We start from the raw sequence: 20,270 nt of genomic DNA on the forward strand, positions 1-20,270 counted from the left end.
AGAAATAGTATATAAGTATTGAAACACTATATTTCTCTGTCAGTTTTAATTTTGGGATTTCAGGCAGTGATCAATGGATTTTTTCCAATTTCTATTTTACCTTCCAGTTCTAGAACTTCAGGGCAGTTTTCTTAGTAATTTCTTGAAGTGTGGTGTCTAGATCCTTTTTTCATCATTAACTTTCAGGTACTATGACAACTCTTAAATTGTCTTTCCTCTTTAAAATTGTCTTCCAGGTTAGGCATTTTTCTAGTGAGATGTTTCATATTATCTTCCTTTTATCATTCTTTTGATTTGCTTTATAATTTCTTGGTGTGACATGAAATCATTAGCTTCCCCTTGCCCAGTTCTAATTGCCTGGCATCTGGGATTGTTCGAGGATAATTTTGTTCATGTTGTTTATATCACATAATCCCAATTTTTCATCCAGTAATAAGAATTAGCTAAACACTTTTTATTTATCTATTGCTTATCATATAGTAGTTTTCTCTCTGGATATGTGTGGCAGTTTTCATCACAGTTTTATTGGAATTGCTTTGAATCACCTCATTGTTGAAGAATCAAATTCATCACAGTTGATCATCACATAATCCATTCAGTTTCCAGTTTCTTGCCACCACAAAAAGTGCTGCTACAAACATTTTTTCCACTTCCACAAGGTCCTTTTCCTTTTTTTATGATCTTTTTGGAATACAGACCTAATAGAGACATTGCTGGATCAAAGAGTATGCAGTTTGATAGCCCTTTGGGCATAATTTTAAAATGCTCTTCTGAATGGTTGGATTAATTTTCAAATCCATCAACAATGCATGTGTCCCAGTTTTCCCACATCCCCTCCAATGTTTATCATTATCTTTTCCTATCATCTTAGCCAATCTGAGAAATGTGTAGTGTACTTCAAAGTTGTCTTAATTTGCATTTTTCTAATCATAGTGATTTAAAGCATTTTTTCATATGACTAGAAATGACTTTAATTTTTTTGTCTGAAAAATTGTCTGTTCATGTCCTTTGACCATTTATTAAATGGAGAATGGCTTGTTTTCTTATAAATTCGAGTCAGTTTTCTATATATTTAAGAAATAAGGCCTTTATCAAAACCCTTGGATGTAAAAAAATTTCCCCCAATTTTCTGATTGCCTTCTAATCTTGGGCTGTATTGGTTTTGTAAGATTTTAGACTTTTGTTTTAGAATCATTCAGAATTTCAAGAACCCATGATTATATTGGTGTATTTCATCCTTCTTTCTATGAAGATGTCCTCAAAACTTTAGTAGATTTCCTCAATGAATAATCATGGACAAAATACTTTCACTATGTGACTAATCTGGTATTGCATTTCATTGATTGTAGTTAGGCTTCTCTTCATAAAATAACATAACAAATAGTCTGTACTCAAGCCTTTGATCAAAGTCTTTCTAGCTTGGTAGGATCTTGTACAAGATCATGAGTCAGTGTAGAAAGAAATCTCAGAGACCCTTAAATCCAACCCCCACCTTTTAAAAATAAGCTTACTAAAGCCTAAGAAAATTAATTGAATTATCCAGGATCACAAAGGTAGCATGTGATAGTTGGAAAAGTTTAAGTTCTGTCTCTAGAGTTGGCACTTTTCCATTTATATCACTTATTTATAAAAATTCCTATTTAAAATTTTTAAAAAGACTTTTAAAAACAGGTGCATTCAACATTCACCCTTGCAAAAACTTTGTGTTCCAAATGTTTTTTCTCCCTTCCTTCCCTCACCACCTCTCCTAGATGGCAAGTAATCCAATATATATTAAACCTGTGCAGTTTTCTATACATATTTTCACATTTATCATACTGCACAAGAAAAATCAGATCAAAAAGGAAAAAAATGAGAAAGATACAAAAAGCTAGCAATTAACCAAAAAAAAATGTAAATACTATATTGTGATCCATACTAAGTCCCCACAGTCCTCTCTCTGGGTGTTTTCATATTTTTTTTTTAACTTTTCTTCTATTACTTCTATTTCTTTTCTTCAATTTTCCCCCTCTCTCTCATTTGATTTTTGAAATTCTTTTAAAGTTCTTCCAAGAAATCTTTTTTGGATTTTGACCATTTTACATTTTTCTTTGAAGCTTTAGCTTATATTTGAAGACTATTTTGTTTTCTTCTGAGTTTGAACCCTGATCTGCTCTATTACTATAGCAGCTATTGTATATGATCAGGCTCTCTCTCTGTTTTTTATTCATTTTAAAAAATAACTTATTACTAATAGACTGTTTACTTTATGGTAGTGTTGGGCTCTGCACTCAGGGTGTAAGGGATAATATCTCATGCTTCACATTTTTTCATGCTGTTTTTTTCTGAGATCTGTTTGAGGGTCTTTGATCTCATGATTCTTCCAGTATTATGTAATCCAAAGCCAGATGTGGTCACTGCTTCTGCAGCTTCAAGCCTGTAGGTACTTCTCTTTGCCTTGAGCCTTGACCAGGATGCCCAGTACCACTGTCCTTGCAAATGTTCTTACTTTCTGTAGTACCTCAGACAACTACAAGCTTTAACTCTTCCCTCTGCCCTAGAACCAAAACCAGGTACTCTTGCACTTCTGCTAGTGACAATAACCAGCAGGGCCCTCACCCCTTTGTGACTCTACTCACTATTGTGCTTTTTTACTTTACCTGAAACCATAGCCTGAGACTGAGTTTGGTCAGCTTGCCTAGGCTTCCTGTCCAGGTTTCCCCTGATCAGTTCCCACATAATATATATAGTGAAAGATTTGCCTTGAACATAAATCCAATCTCCAACATTTACTAGTTGTATGACAATGGGAACATAACCTCTTTGGATGTTTCTCTGTGATTTAGGGATAATTGTTGTAGTGTCTTCAGTACAGTAGATAAGGATTAAAGAGAATTAAAATGAGAATTACAATAGATGAGAATTAAGAAATAATGAATAAAGTTCAAGAATTTCAAGGGAATTAATGAAAAAAAAAATCAAGTGAAGGTGGCCTAGCTGTACCAGATCTAAAATTATATTATAAAGCAACAGTTACTAAAAACCATCTGGTATTGGCTAAGAAATAGACCAGTTGATCAATGGAATAGATTAGGTTCAAAGGACAAAACAGCCAATAACTTTAATAATATAGTGTTTGACAAACCCAAAGACCCCAGTTTTTGGGATAAGAACGCATTATTTGACAAAAATTGCTGGGAAAATTGGAAATTAGTATGGCAGAAACTAGGCATTGACCCACACTTAATACCATACACCAAGATAAGGTCAAAATGGGTTCATGACCTAGACATAAAGAATGAGATTATAAATAAATTGTAAGAGCATAGGATAGTTTACCTCTCAGACCTGTGGAAGAGGAAGGAATTTATGACCAAAGAAGAACTAGAGATCACTCTTGACTACAAAATAGAAAATTTTGATTATATCAAATTGAAAAGTTTTTGTACAAACAAAACTAATGCAGACAAGATTAGAAGGGAAACAATAAACTGGAAAAACATTTTTACAGTCAAAGGTTTTGCCTCATTTCCAAAATATATAGAGAATTGACTCTATAAGGAATCAAGCATTTGGTCAAAGGATATGAACAGACAATTCTCAGATGAAGAAATTAAAACTATTTATAGCCACATGAAAATATGCTCCAAATCATTATTAATCAGAGAAATGCAAATTAAGACAACTCTGAGATACCACTACACACCTATCAGATTGGCTAGAGTGACAGGGAAAGATAATGCGGAATGTTGGAGGGGATGTGGGAAAACAGAGGCATTGATACATTGTTGGTGGAATTGTGAATACATCAGCCATTCTGGAGAGCAATTTGGAACTATGCTCAAAAAGTTATCAAACTGTGCATACCCTTTTATCCAGCAGTGTTTCTACTGGGCTTATACCCCAAAGAGATACTAAAGAAAGGAAAGGGACCTGTATGTGCCAAAATGTTGTGGCAGCCCTGTTTGTAGTGGCTAGAAGCTGGAAAATGAAAGGATGTCCATCAATTGGAGAATGGTTGAGTAAATTGTGGTATATGAATGTTTTGGAATATTATTGTTCTATAAGAAATGACCATCAGGATGAATACAGAGAGGATTGGCGAGACTTACATGAACTGATGCCAAGTGAAATGAGCAGAACCAGGAGATCATTATATACCTCAACAACGATACTGTATGAGGATGTAGTCTGATGGAAGTGGATTTCTTCGACAAAGAGATCTAACTCAGTTTCAATTGATCAAGGATGGACAGAAACAAATACACCCAAAGAAAGAATACTGGGAAATGCATGTAAACTGCTTGCATTTTTGTTTTTCTTCCCGGGTTATTTATACCTTCTGAATTCAGTTCTCCCTGTGCAACAAGAGAACTGTTCAGTTCTGCACACATATATTGTATCTAGCATATACTGTAACCTATTTAACATGTATAGGACTGCCTGCCATCTGGGGGAGGGGGTGGAGGGAAGGAGGGGAAAAATCGGAACAGAAGTGAGTGCAAGGGATAATGTTGTAAAAAATTACTCTGGCATGGGTTCTGTCAATAAAAAGTTATTTACCTTGGAATTAAAAAAAAAAAGAAATAATGAATATTTGTTAGTTATCTACTATGTGTCAAAAATAATGCTAGACAGTTTGAAACTATACCCAAAGAGTTTTGATCCAGCAGTGTTTCTACTGGGCTTTTATCCCAAAGAGATCTTAAAGGAGGAAAAGGGACCCACATGTGCAAAAATGTTTGTGGCAACCGTCTTTGTAGTGGCCAGAAACTGGAAACCGAGTGGATGCCCATAGTTGGAAAATAGCTGAATAAGTTATGGTATATGAATGTTATGGAATATTATTGTTCTATAAGAAACAACTTTGTTCTATACAAATATTATTGTTTCTATAAGAAATGGGGCAGCAAGTTGGTGCAGTGGATAGAGCACCAGCTCTGAAGTCAGGAAGATCTGAGTTCAAATATGGCCTCAGACACTCAGCCATTCACATTAAAATCTTTCCTTGTTTTAAAAGATTTTTTGTGGGATTTTTTAAAAATCCAATTGTATTATATTGTACATAAGAAATGTTTCTTCAGGAATTGAGTCAGGACCTTTAGCTTTGTAATATTCAATTAGTTGCTCTCCTACTATTTCCCACATATCTGGGAAATATCTGGTTCTAACTTTTCTTCCTTAGAAAACCAAGGAAATGTGCACTCTAATATATTTAAGAGCCCAGTGATCTGCTTCTGAGTTACCAACAAATCTTGCTTCTTTAGTAACCTAATTACACATGCTTCATACTTCTCTTGGGGTAGGGGAGACTGTTTTCTTAGTATCTGCCCCATTTTGGCTGAAAAATGAAAGTGACTAGGTTATCCCTTATAGATTCCTCCCGCTTGCCTGTTTTTATACTTGCCCTATTCTGGGTCATTCTGAATTCGGCCAATCACATCAGTTGAGCTGATGTGTATAGGACCTTATCTAGAGCCCCAAGTTGGGCACCAAATGTTGTCTTCTGCCTTCTAAAGCCCTCAAGTTGGGATGACAAAACATACTGTTGCTTTCTAGAGCCCCCACACTGGAGTGATTAAATGTACCTTCCTAGTGGAGAAGTGATGAGGCAGAATTCCTGAGGAGGGTGGAAAAATGGAGTCCATTTATTTCAAGGGCTTTCCCCTTTTTATAATGTAACAAAAACAATGCTGCGCATGTGAGACCACATAAACAACTTACTATTGTACGTAGTTTGCCACCTGGTATCACTATGCCACTTGCTATCACTCTGTTTCAATCTCAGCACAGGTTGTCACTGTCCCCTGACTTCTCAGGAAGGCGGAGAGCCCTTAGGGGGTGATGGAGAGCCGAATCAGACATTGTTAGCAGGTTCCCTCTGGGTTGAAAGGTCTTATACCTTGCCCAGAGTTTCCCCACTGACTATGACCCTCCACATCCACAAACACATTAGAAAAGGTTAGCTGTAGTGCTATTTTGTTATTAATAAGTTGCTACTGACATCCACATACTTAAGTTTATGATTAAACTTCAAAAAGATAGCGTGATTTCATCAGTCTGGCATTTCTCCTTGCATCAACACAGATTGCAAACTCCCTCTAACAACTTAGTAGGGGGCAATATAGAATATGGAATAAAATGTTGAACTTGAAGTCAAGACACAATTAAAATTTCTCCTCTGACATCTACTAGCTGTAAAAATTTCAAATTTAACTTCTCATTTAATTTCTTTGGATCTTAGTTTTTTTTAATCTATAAAATAGGAATAATAATGCTTATAGCTACAGTCTCAAAAGATCATTATAAATGAAACTCAAATTATATAATGTGTGCAAAGAGCTGTTCAACCTTTAACAACAATATGTGTCATTTATTATTATTAAGATTTAGACTAGGAATGTAATTTCAGGGAAATTACTGATAAAGAGGCTCCTTCAACCATTTCAGGTTGGCACATTCTCTAGTCTGACAATTGCCTAGAGCAGTTTCCCAGAATCTTGCAGCCAAGATGGATCAGAGGCTGGAGATTCTCCTGGCTTCAAGGCCAGTTTTCTCACTGGGTTATCTATCTTGCTTATTAGGCGGCCTTCATGAGCTGCTGTAGCCAAAATAAATCAATTACTTGATCTCTAACTTTCTAGTGAAAATACTGTCAGATCACTATTAGGCAGTGTATTAAATACACAGGACAGTTAGATGATGCAGTGAATAGAGTGCTAGGCCTGGAGTCAGGAAGATTTGAGTTTAATTTTGACCTCAGACAAGTCCTTTAACCTTATTTAGCTCAGTTTTCTCATCCTTTAAATGAACTAGAGAAGTAATTGGGAAGCCATGCCAGTATCTTTGCTCAGAAAACCCAAATAGGGTCATGAAAGCCTTGTTTGAAATGACTGAAAGTCAGTAGACACACACTTGATTCCCAGGCCAACATGCATGGCCTTTTCAATTTGGTATGATGTACCTGAATTTTTGCTTTATTAGCATAATCCTCAAGAGTCCAGGGTTATCCTCACTCCATGATTATACTCATGTACTAGATTTAGCTCCCATCATGTCTGTGTTGATATTTTATCTCCATATTAACTTGTGACTCTGGGCAAATTATTTAACCCCTCAGTGCTCTAGGCAACTTTTGAAGATTATAAATTGCAGAGGAGGTGTCTCCTTGCATTGGTTGAAGGAACTTTCTCTTGGTGGTGTGGGGAATTCACTAATACCAGTGAAATTTATAGGTCCAGTCCCTATCCTAGCTCCTACCCTTATCTTTATTAGTATGCTTCATAAGGGCAGGAACCAATCTTGTTAATATTTTCACGACCTTTCTTTTTTTGGCCTACTTTACCAACAGAGCCACCACTCTAGTTCAGGTTACCATCATCTCTTGTTTGAACTATTATGAAAGTCTTCTAATTGTTCTCCCTGTTTCCTCTCTTCCAACTCTAATCCATTCTTCACTTGGCTGCCAAAGTGATGTTCCTAAGCCATAGTTCTAACCATGTCACCTGTTTATTCAATAATCTCCGTCAGCTGGCTCTTTTCTTCAGAATCAAGTATCCTAGAGGACATTTGGTATTTAAAACTCTTTATCGCCTGGGTCCTTCCTGTCTTTTGACAGTTAACTCTTCTCCATTTACTTCATGATCCAGCTACATTGGCCTTCTTGCTTTTCCTTGCATACAACAATACATCTATAGTATCCTTGAGTTCAGTGACTGTTTTTGCTTTTCTTTATGTTCTTAGCACTTAGCACAGTGCCTAAAATATAGTAAGTTTAAATTCTTTTTGACTGAGTAATCTAGCACAATGCTCTGCACACAGATGTTTAATATGCATTTATTGGATGAATGAATACATATTTTGTATTTTATACATTAGAATTTTTTATAAATTAAGATTTTTTGATAGGATTTGTTTAAAAGTAAAGAAAACATGAACTTTAACAATGGCATTTTCCTATTAAAGAATTGTTTAGATTAAAAATCAAGAATATTTAAAACTATTTTACATGTTGATGTTGACAAATATGAGTAAAAATCAATACTACAATAATCATTTACTTATCAACTTATTTTTGTTTGTAGAATATAAAGCAATTGGCAAAATAGGAGAAGGAACATTTTCTGAAGTTATAAAGATGCAGAACCTAAAAGATGGAAATTATTATGCATGTAAACAGATGAAACAACATTTTGAAAGGTAAGAAAAAATCAGAATATTTAAAATAACAACTCCAAAATAATATGCAATGACACTTTTTTGAGGGAAAACCATTGTATTTAGCAATATATAGTCATATAAATATATATAAATATATAGATTATTTAGACAATGTAGAGTATAGGCTAATTTTTAAATAATATATTAGATTTGCCATCCAATTAGAGTAAAATGACTATAATTAAAGTTATAGACTCTTTAGAATACCAGATATTCTGCAGTTGCATAATAGATGTATTCCTGAAAAATTTTGTGTAAATTTATAGTTGCAAGTCAAATCCAAACTTTAGGGGATGTTTCCCGTTGAAAAGAGCCCTCTTGCGAGCTCATTCATAATTTGAAGAATCATGTCAGCAGTGAGGAACTCCTTGTTTTTAGGCCTGATGTAGGCCATATCTTAGGATTATTTTATCCATAGTAAAATTAGAGATATAAACTGTACTCAGAGAATAAAATTTCCATTATTATATTCCATTATTTATTACCATTATAATTCAATTAGATTAAAACACTGGTTTTGATTAAGGAGAAAATCGCTTTTAAAAGAAATAAAGCTTGTTTCATTGAAACTTTTAAATATTTGTGAGATGAGACAATATTGATTTGTTAACAAAAATAAAAAAAAACTTTTAAAGGCACTTCAAGAGACATGTAAATTTGGGAAGTAAATTGAATGGTCTCTAAGGATCCAAAATTAATTTCTAAACCCTAAGTCATGTCTTTGTATTCTGGGTAAACAAAACTTCAAAAATTAATGTGATATTAAACCTTAAATTTTTAATATAAAAAGAGAAAATCAATTTCTCAGTTTTTAAGGAAGATCCTGGATGGGTAAACATATATTTCAAAGCAAAGTAATAACTGACTATCCATATGCTAAATAAAACACCAGAAATCGACCTAACATTAATAAATGTCAGTATTTAGCATTTCTCTATGACTTGCCTCTTTGTTACCCTTGATATATCTTATTTTCATCTCTGTTTGTTTGTCTTTGTAACTCTCCTCTAGTCTTCCTTTCACTGATCATAATACAGACCTGAAGTACAGTAATGCTTTCTAGTCAACAAGAATTCAAACTCTTTGAAACTTCTGCTATCCAGGACATAGCTCAAAGTAAGCAAAAAGAAAAAGAAAAAATACTCTTGAGAAACAGTTATCAGAAAAAAAATATATATTTTGCTGCTTAAGATGCCCAGAGTTAGTCATCCTGAGACCCTTACTCTAATATTGATTTAGAATTATATATAAAATAAAAGCAGAGAGATACAAACTGCAACAAATAGAGACCTCAGGGGTCAACTATAAAAAGCATTCTGAAGACATTTCCATAGGCTCTAAATAGCCTTATATATCTCAGTTTACCTTTAGGGCATCACAGCATAGTTCAGTGATTGGTAAAATTCACAATAATAAATCATCAAGAAGAAAGTACTTTATAATAATTCAGGCAAGCTCACTGATTTCCATATTCCTTTCAATAATTCAAGTTGCAGCCCTTTCATACTGCTTGGCCAACCTCTGTGACCCGTCTGGGTATGCTTATAAATACACTCCAGGATGTCTATTCAGCATACTAGAGACCTTTTTAATTTTCAACCTCATGAAACTTACTAGAAATGATTAACATTTTTTCAAAAAAGAATTTAATGCTTATGGGGGTAAGCCTTATTTATTTAGGAAATTTACTTATGAGGAAAGCCTTCTTTCCTGATGATCTTACATGATTATTTTGGGGAAACTTTTCTGGGCTTTAGTTTCCTCATCTGGGAAATGGACTAGATAATTTCTAAGGGTCTATGCAGTTCCAAACTCCTTTTCACAGTAACTTTTGGTGAATTGGGTCATTATTGTCACACTTGATTTACAAATGAGGAAATTAGCTTTGGAAAGAAAGATCCTATGGACACTGGGGCAGATAAGATTAGAACTGTAGTTCCTAGCCTCCAGTTTTATACTGCTTCTGCTGTTATACTTTCCTTTTTTTGCTGTTGATATGGTTAGTTGGTTTTAAATGATTTTCTTGATCATTTCCAGTATAGGAAGCATGAAAATCCACATTTAGTGGATATGTATGGAGATAAGAATAGATCACAGAATTATAGTATTTGGGAAATTATGGGTTGGTATTTTTGTCTTTTGGAATTCATCTCTCTGTTGAAGTTTATTTAGAGGATTTGTGTGGGATAGCAAGATTAGTCACATTTACTTTTAGTCCTATAACAACATGACCTCCTTTTGGTATCTATTTTGGCATTTTGTAATAATTTCTTTGCACTTCTTCAGAGGGAGATGTCAATAGAAGATCATATTTGGTGAGAATACTCTTTTACCAAGAAAACACTCTAAAATCTATATAATCTATAACTATAAAATCTATATAATGATAATGACAAAGAATGGCAAGGCTTTTGTCCTGTGTCCTAAAACTTGAAAATGGCTCCTTTAAGCCCCAAACAATAAGACTGTTGGAAATTGCCTGCATTGACCTTTGCTTCAAATAGTTATTTTGCCTTATGTAGATGACAGTAAGGTACAGTGATTCATAGTAAATTAAATAAAGAATGCAGAAAGGTTTTAGATAGCATTGACATTTTCTTAAGTCACATTGACACTTTGGTCCCCAAATAACCTCTGCAGATATAAAAAGTGGAGTTCATAAGGTTATAATTGAAAACAAAGCCAAAATAAATGAGTAATACTGGAAGTTCTCTGGCTTTTAGCATCATATACACTTGCCTTAGAAGAGAATTCTTATTTATGTGACTGGAAGAGGAAGAATGCAAAAAGATATTTAAGTAAACCTTTTGAAAAGTAACTGCTTAAGAATGAAATCCTACTAACTTGAAAGTATTCTTTGTTTAGAATGATTCTTGAACTTTAATTTCATATGTAATTCATTATCTATGGTCTTAAAAATCTGTATTAAGAATGGAGTCAGATTTTTGTAAATGCTAGTTCATTTATTTAAAGGCATTAATCATAATGGTGAATCATTTTAAAAGGAAATAATTCTTTTAGAAAGCAGATAATTTTTAAAATTTAAAATTTGAATTTCTATTCATTAGGTTTAATGTATAAAGAGAATTAAATGAGATTTAGTTGAGGACTTTCCATTCATACTTACTGGATTGGGCAAGGGAAATTTACTTTCAACAAGATGTATATGGATTTTGAAGTTTATTTTTGATTCACCAAATACTTTTTAAAAGTAGTAGTTGTTTTATTTTTGAATTTTCAAACCTGATAGTATTTTCCCTCTCTTAAAGAGACTACTCTTCATTATTCATTATATTTATATACATATTCATTATATGTTTAAGTTATAAGTAAGATACTACATGTTGGGGGAGATAGAATGTTTGTTTATAACATGGCCCTTACTATCAGTGGAATTCACAGGATCTCTACTTGGAATGGACTGCATTTTTACAGAATTTATAAACAAGGAGGGAGATATAACACATAAACATCAGCTAACTAAAATTGGAAATGATATATGTACATAAGAGAAGTATGTGTACCAAGGAGAACATAGGATTGGTTACATTTGAATTTAATTTTCAGATTTTCAAATTCAAATATCTTTTGTTTTTACATTATATTTTTTTCTCAGTCTACTCTCTCCCCTACTTAGCCATCCTTTGAAACAAATAAAAAAAAGTATATCTTAGACCAGTGGTTCTCAAAGTATGGTCTAGAGAATCCTAGGGATCTCTGACACCCTTTTAGAGGGTCTACAAATTCAAAAATAGTTTTTATTTCCAATATGGTAAATGTCTATAAATATAGCCCAGATAAACAAAAATGCTTTGGAGAGATCCTCACTAATTTTTAATAGGATAAAGATACTGAAAACAAAAGTTTGAGAACCACTGCCTTAGACTTTATTATCACCTATAATTGAACTACCTCTGTGATTTTGAACTCTTAACTCTCCATGATAAACATAATCTTCTATCATTTTATTTCTTTCTTTTCCTCCTCCTTCCTAAACTTGATGAATCTCACCATGATCCCAGTTCTCTTCTTCCTTCTCTGTTCTTCCCGGTTATCCATACTTCTATGCCCTCCCTTTCTTCTCTTAATTCAGCTGCACACTATCCTTGATTCTTTGGAACTTAACCATGTAGTTATATGCCTGGCTAAACCCCATTTGCTTGCTTTACTCCCACTGTAATGGTGCTAAATCTTAAATGAAAGAATGAAAAATGAATAATAGAACTAAGCAGCTTTAGCTCTCCAAGAGTTCATATTGGGGGAGAGAGTGTGTGTAGGATGTTTTGGCTTATAATTCAGATGGAATAGTTCTATGGGTATAGTGGCAAAACAGTTGGCAATATATCCTATTTAATGTCCTTTCTATTGATAAAAAATATATCAGGAGAAATCAGAGAGAAGGATTGTTACAAATTGGAAAGATGAGATAAGGTTTTATAGAGAAGATGGCACTTCCCTTGGGTCTTAAAAGCATTGGTAGGGTTTGAGCAGGTAGTCTGAGCAAGTAGAGATGATTGTGGGGATGGAAAAGAGAGAGATTCCAGATATATAGAGAAATTGTATGCAAAGGAGGGACTTAGCTGTTGGCACTTGCCTTTGCCTCCCACATCAAGATTGTTTTGTACAGTGTTTTATCTACTACATTATCATTTTATGTTGCTATCATCTCTCAGGCAGCATAGCCAGCAGAAAGCAAGCATCTATGTATGTACTTTGCAACAGCATTGTTTGGGAGTCTAGGGGAGCCCCAAGGATTGAGCTGAGGACTTGTTCCATGTGCCAAATAACCCCTGAGTGAGCCTAATTATTAGTAATTGAGGGATGAAACAGTGGGACATTGTAGAGTGGAAAAAGAACTGGCTCTGGAGTTTGAGGCCTGGGTTCAAATTTCACCTCATATTTACTACATGTGTAAACTTAAATAAGCCACTTAACAACTCCCTGGGCCTCATTTTCCTTTTGTGTAAAATGTGGGGATTTGACTATTTGGCCTCTCAGATCCCTTTTTTCTCTAGGCTAAGAGGAGAAAAGGGGAAACTAGAGGAGAGGTGGATTAAGGGAGAGATTAATTTTATGTGACACAAACTATAGTTTGATTAAGGAAATACAAAAATATAACTTCTTTTAAGTTAGCAAATAATAGAAATCTGAGTATCCATTAGTTAGAATATGACTGAATGAGTTTTGGAATATAAATGTAATGGAATACTATTATTGTGCTGTAGGAAATTATGAAGGGGGATGACTTCTGAGAAACTGAGGAAGACTTAAATGAACTGATACTGAATAACGTGTAATAGAATCAAAATAATTTCTACAATGATGATTATATTATAAAGACAAACGGCTTTCAAAGACTTAGGAACTCAGTATAATGCCCAATCATAATTCCAGAAGATACATATTATTTACCTCCTGATGAAGAGATGAAAGATTCAAGGTGTAACATATCTAAATGTGTCTAGATATCTACGTGTATAGATACATATGTTTATACCAACACACATACATATTTGTGAGTGCTCATATATTTAGTATGGCTAGCCTAAACATGTTTGTAACAAAGTTTGTGTTTTTCTTATGTTCCCAATTTGAGGGTAGAAGGAGAGAAGATAGATTTTGCTGATTGAAAAAAAATTTAATTTAAAAAAAGAATTAAGGACATTCCTTCATAATCCCATACCACAATTTATTCAGCCATTCCTCATTTGATGGACATCCCCTGAATGTCCAATTCTTTGCCCTGAGAAAAGAGCTGCTATAATTTTTATACATATATTTTTATATATGCTATATATTTTTATACATACAGGTCATTTTACTTTTTTAAAAAAATCTTTTTTTTATATTCATGCCTATTAGTAGCATTATTAGATTCAAGGATATCCTTGGATATCCATATCTTTTGATTATTTACAAATTGGGGACTGGCGCTCTCTCTCTCTCTCTCTCTCTTTCTCTCTCTCTCTCTCTTCTCTTTTTCTTTTATAAATTTGATTCAATTTCTTATATTTTAGAAATGAGGCCTTCATCATCAAAATTCTTTTCATAATTACTATTGCTAACTGTATTTCTCCCCATTTATTCTCTCTTTCCTTTCACTCTGTCCTTCTCAAAAGTGTTTTGCTTCTGACAAGTCTCTTCCCGCAGTGTGGCCGTTCTTCTATCACTGTCCCCCTTTCTTTTATCCTCTCCTATTTTCTTGCAGGGTAAGATAGATTTCTATACCCCTATTGATTGGGTATATTATTTCCTCTTTGAGCCAATTCTGATGAGAATAAGGTTCACTCACTCCCTTTCCCCTCCTCCTCTTCTTCTTTCTTGTAAAAACTTTTTTTCCCCATTTATGGTAGATAATTTACATCATTTCACCTTTCCCTTTCCCTTTCTTCCAGTACATTCCTCTTTTACCTCTTAATTTTATTTAATTTTTTTAGGTATTATCCCTTCATATTCAACTCACATCTGTGCCCTCTGTCTATATAAATTCCTTCTAATTGCCCTAATATGAAAGTTCTAATGAGTTACAAGTATCATCCTCTCATGTAGGAATGTAAACAAATAAACCTTTTTAAGTTACCTTGTGATTTCCCTTTCTAGATTATCTCCTTACAATTTTCCTGAATCCTGTATTTGAAAATAATATTTTCTATTCATCTCTGGTCTTTTTCTCACGAATGCTTGAAAATCCTCTGTTTAAACTTTTTCTCTCAAGGATTATACTCAGTTTTGTTGGGTAGGTGATTCTTGATTGTAATCCTGGCTCCATTGCTCAATGGTATATCATATTCTACTCTCTCTGATCCTTTAATGTTGAAGTTTGCTTATCTTGTTTTATCCAGACTCTGACTCCGCTATGCTTTAATTGTTTCTTTCTGGATGTTTGCAATATTTTCTCCTTGACTTGGGAGTTTCAGAATTTGGCTATACTATTCCTGGATGTTTTCATCTTGGGATTTTTTTTAGGAAATGGTCAGTGAATTCTTTCAATTTCCATTTTATCCTTAGAATATTAGGACAGTTTTGCTTTATAATTTCTTGAAAGATGATGTCCAGGCTCTTTTTTTTTTAAATCATGGCTTTCAAGTAGACCAACAATTTTAAAATTATCTCTCTGAACCTATTTTCCAGTTCAGTTTTTTTTTCCAATGAGATAGTTCACAATTTTTTCCTATTTATTCTTTTGGATTTTTTTTTTTTTATTGTATCTTGATCTTTTAATAAAAAGTCTTTAGCTTTCATTTGTTCAGTTCTAATTTTTAAGTAATTATTTTCCTTGATGAGCTTTTGTACCTCCTTTTCCATTTGGCCAATTTTGCTTTTTAAGGTTTTCTTCTGCTCATTAGCTTTTTGCTTTTTAGGGTATTCTTTTTTTCATTAGCTTTTTGTATTTCCTTTTACATCACTCTCATTTCTTCTCTTCCCAGTCTTTCCTCTATCTCTCTTACTTGGTTTGCTTTGCTATAGCTTTTACTAAATCTGACCAAGGCCTTTAATACTGTCAGTTGTGAGGGTTTGGGGGAAATTATGTCAAAATTGGTCAATGTTGATGTAAAAAAAAAAAACTTATGTTAGTTTCATAGTGAATAAGGAACAATGATCTTGTGCTTTCCCAATTACCAAGAAAGTAAAAGAAAGCTGTATGTTTGCTCCCATTTAACAAGATGTTTTCAGCCATATTGTTAAACATTTTCAATGAGGGTGAACATGGCATGCCTGATTAGATACCATACTGATGGTAAATTCTTCAATTTAAAAAGGCTACCAGTCAAAACTAAAGTGAAGGGAGTATTGGTGCATGTTTTTTTTATTTGCAGATGACTGTATTTAATGCAGTCTCTGCAGCAAAGTATGGATTGATTCTCTACTGCTTGTGTTAATTTGAGAGGGTTAGCTAGATGTTACAGTGGTTAGAGCACTGACCCTGAAATCAAATGTGGTCACAAATTAGCTATGTGACCTTGGGCAAATTATTTAACCCCAGTTGCCTTGCAAAAACAAAACAATTAATACCAAGAAAACACAGATGCTCCATCAAACAGAACCACACTATCCATATGTGGAAGCATTAGTTATAGAAAATGGAGAATTTTTGAATACTGTAGATAAGATCATTTACCTTAGCAGTATACTTTCCAGGGATGTACACATTAATAATGAGATTGAGGCATACATTGCTAAAGCTAGCTCAGTGTTTGGAAGGCTCCAAAGGAAAGTGGGAGAGAAGAAGCATTAGATTTGCTATTAAACTGAAGGTCTACAGAGCCCTAGTGCTGACATTATTGTTGTACCTCAGTGAAACATAGATAGTATACCAATGCCATGTCAGGACACAGAATCACTTCCATTTGAATTGTCTTACAAAGATTGTGAAGATCATTTGGCAGGAAAATGTACTAGACACTCAGGTTTTTTCTTGAACTTAAATTGCCATCATTCCAACTCTGCTGCAGAGAGTACAACTCTATTGGGCTGACCATGTTGTTTGGATGCCAAATCTGTATGCTTGTCAAAAAGATTATTTTATGAGAACTCACACAGGGCAGATACTTACATGGTAGTCAGAAAAGTTAAGACCTGTCTTAACTTTGGAAATTGTGTGACATGGGAAACACTAGAACAAGTCTTCCCAGCATGGCATGCCCTCATCAGAAAAGGCGCTGTGCTCTGTGAGCAAAACAGAATTAAAATAGCTCAAAAGAAATGCAAGTTGTACAAATTTGGAGAATCCACCTCAAATGATACATGAACTGTTTGTGCCCAATCTGTGGCAGAGCATTCTGAGTTTGTATTGATCAGATGTACTGTAACTCAACTCTTAACATAGTGATGTCATTTTGGTCCTCTAGAATAAAAGATGACAACCAAGTAGGCATAGTAAAGCCATGTTCTCATGAGGATTTTAATTGAAGAAGAATATTGGTGTTAAAAAAGATAGACTTCGTGTCAAGGAATAAATTACCTTGTATTTATTTTTGTATACACATGTATACAATATGTCTATTACATCTCTATACTATGTTTCTTCCAAAAATAATGTAAGCTTTTCAAGGACAGGGATATTTTCATTTATGTGTACTCCCATTACATAGTACAATGTCTGACATATAGTAGACACTTAATAAATGCTTGCTTTAATCTTCTTTCTTTGTTTTATCTCTTCTTTTGCCCTTTTTCTTTCCCTGTTTAGTTAAACAATTGCTTTGAAAATCTTTCCTTATTTCCCTTTCAGTCTCTTAAGTAGTTTTTTTTCCTACTTTGTCTTTTTGATAAATTTCCTTTAAGAAAAAGTTGAATAATTTGTTTTATTGCTTTAACAGAAATATGAGAAAATAAGTACAATTACTTTGAAAAGGCTAAATAATGAAACTTTGAAAAAGTTAAGTAATGAAACTGACACAAATTGTATCCCCTTTAATCTGTGGGGGGAGGGTGATTCAGGGTCTCAAACCTTCCCCAACCTCTAGAAGGGGCATACCCTTCTGTCCATAAAGGCAACACCCAGATAAGTAATCTTATTCAATTGGAGATCTTGGGCAGGGACATAATCACCACCCTCTATTGAATTGGAGATTAGTCCCTCCAACTGCTCCCAACTCTGAGGCCTGGGCAAACCCTAATAAAGCTCAGAAGGCTAGTAAAAGGTGACCCTGAACCCCAAATCTTTATAGAAGTACTAACAGAATTTTTGCCTGCTAAGAAAGCTGTCTTCTTAGCATACTGTTTTCTTAACTCACCTTTGCTAATTCCTAATCAGGAGCTATTTGCCCTTCTGGACTTAGCCCATTAATGAAGATATTTTCTTCTCAGTGTTAACCCATCATTGCCAAATTCCTAATCAGGAGTTTTGTCTGCTGAGAAAGTTTTCTTCTTAGTGAAAACAAATCCTTTTTTGCCACACAAAATTCAGATTTTTGAATTCTTTTACAAGGGATCTGTGACATCTACCAGAGGGGATCGCTTACTCTCAATTCTCACACCTCATCAAAAACTTAGATTAATTTTTTTTTTTTAAGAAGTTGATCCTTGGGATAAAAGGAATAACAAAAGCAGATCATCAAGGAACAAAAAAAAGCTTAAGGGATTAAAGATTTAAGGAGAATCTAAAGAATCTAGAGAAAGAACATTTATCTTTGGACTAAATTCTCTAATTCTTTCCCCCTTCTGTGAATCATGACCTTTTTGTGGGAGTGAATAATAGAGTAAAAAATTGCATTTCTTAAATTGATAAATGATCAAAGGATATAAACAGATAATTTTCAGATGAAGAAATTTAAACTATTTGTAGCCACATGAAAAGGTGCTCCAAATCACTATTGATCATAGAACTGCAAATTAAGACAACTCTGAGATACCACTACACACCTGTCAGATTGGCTAAGATGACAGGAAAAGATAATGATGTATGTTGGAGGGGATGTGGGAAAACTGGGACACTGATATATTTTTGGTAGAATTGTAAACGGATCCAACCATTCTGGAGAGCAGTTTGGAACTATGCTCAAAAAGTTATCAAAATGTGCATATCCTTTAACCCAGGAGTGTTTCTACTAGGATTATATCCCAAAGAGATCTTAAAGGAGGGAAAGGGACCTACATGTGCAAAAATGTTTGTGGCAGCCCTCTTTGTAGTGGCAAGAAACTGGAAACTAAGTGGGTGCCCATCAGTTGGAGAATGCTGAATAAATTATGGTATATGAATGCTGTGGAATACTATTGTTCTGTAAGAAATGACCAGCAGGATGATTTCAGAGAGGCCTGGAGAGATCTACATGAACTGATGCTAAGTGAAATGAGCAGAACTAGAAAATCATTATAAATGGCAACAACAAGACTACATGACGATCAATTCTGATGGACGTGGCTCTCATCAACATTGAGATGATTCAAACCAGTCCCACTTGTGCAGTGATGAAGAGAGCTATCTACACCCAGAGAACCGTGGGAACAGAGTGTGAAACACAACATAGCATTCTTACTCTCTCTGTTGTTATTTGCTTGCATTTTGTTTTCTTTCTCAGTTTTTCTTTTTTTTCTTCTTGATCTGATTTTTCTTGTGCAACAAGATAACTGTATAAATATGTGTGTATATGTATGTATATATATATATTATTTAACATGTATTTCAACATATTTAACATGTATTGAACTGTCTGCCATCTAGGGGAGGGGATGGTGGGGGAAGAAGGAGAAAATTTGGAACAAAAGGTTTTCCAAGGGTCAATGTTGGAAAAATTACCCATGCTTTGTAAATAAAAAGCTTTAATTAAAAAAAAAAAGAAGAAGAAGAAAAGAAAATTGCATGAATAGGGAGGTACAGTAATGTATCTCTATCAGGTCCATAAAAAAATAAACATTGAATGGTTCCTATACTCAATAAGTAGGAGAGGGGAAATACTGTGGGAGAATAGGATAAAGAATGGGAGACACTGGAATAAAAGGGAAGGGTCTTATTACACAAAGGGAAAAGAAAAAGTGCCACTACAGAATATTCCTATGGTAGCAGTACATTTTTGCGATTTAGAGAAGAGACTTTTGTTTGGGGGATTAGTTTGCATATTAAGAATCATGTCATCCTAGGAGAGAAGATGTATGAATTTTTAAGGACAGTCAGCACCCAAAGTGGTGGTGATAGGGAACATTTAACTAAACATAATAACATGACTTTAGCAATAGAGTTTAATTATAGCGAGGACAGGGGTTAGGACTAGTCCTCAACACAACTTCATGAACTCATTTTCTAAGAGTAAGGCATATTAGAAGTTAGGTATGATTGAATAAGATGTACAATGGCAGTAGCAAGTGATGATATAGAAAAAGGTAGATCAAACTTGATACTTAAGAGACTTTCTCCTCATGAGGATCTTGGATATCCTATGGAGCAAAACACAAAATTCAGAATAGATTGGGATAGAAGAGAAATATAGAGAAAGGCAAAGCAAAGAAAAACTTATTAGAAAATGGAATAAAGTTACTTAAATAAAGGTTTGGAGGGAAGATGAAGGATTTTGAATCACTTGGTTAACTGAGTATTGAAAAAAAAGGGTCAAAAGATTGGGCAAAATAATTGT

General features: G+C 34.1%; 1 protein-coding gene across 8 annotated transcripts in view; it reads left to right on the forward strand.

The window, feature by feature from the left end:
- MOK (MOK protein kinase) overlaps nt 1–20,270 on the forward strand; it is a 94,804-nt gene that overhangs the window by 25,351 nt on the left and 49,183 nt on the right. For 5 of the 8 annotated variants that reach the window (XM_051978345.1, XM_051978342.1, XM_051978341.1 and 2 more), the window contains exon 2: nt 8,064–8,178. The exons of 1 other annotated variant lie outside the window; for it this stretch is intronic. In XM_051978345.1, coding sequence (XP_051834305.1) covers nt 8,064–8,178 — 115 coding nt within the window. Of the gene's footprint in view, nt 1–8,063; nt 8,179–20,270 lie in introns of those variants that run through there. 2 more of the 8 variants (XM_051978346.1, XM_051978348.1) reach the window with 2 other exon arrangements.

This window comes from Antechinus flavipes, chromosome 2 (assembly GCF_016432865.1).
Source record: "Antechinus flavipes isolate AdamAnt ecotype Samford, QLD, Australia chromosome 2, AdamAnt_v2, whole genome shotgun sequence".
Lineage (NCBI taxonomy): Eukaryota > Metazoa > Chordata > Mammalia > Dasyuromorphia > Dasyuridae > Antechinus > Antechinus flavipes.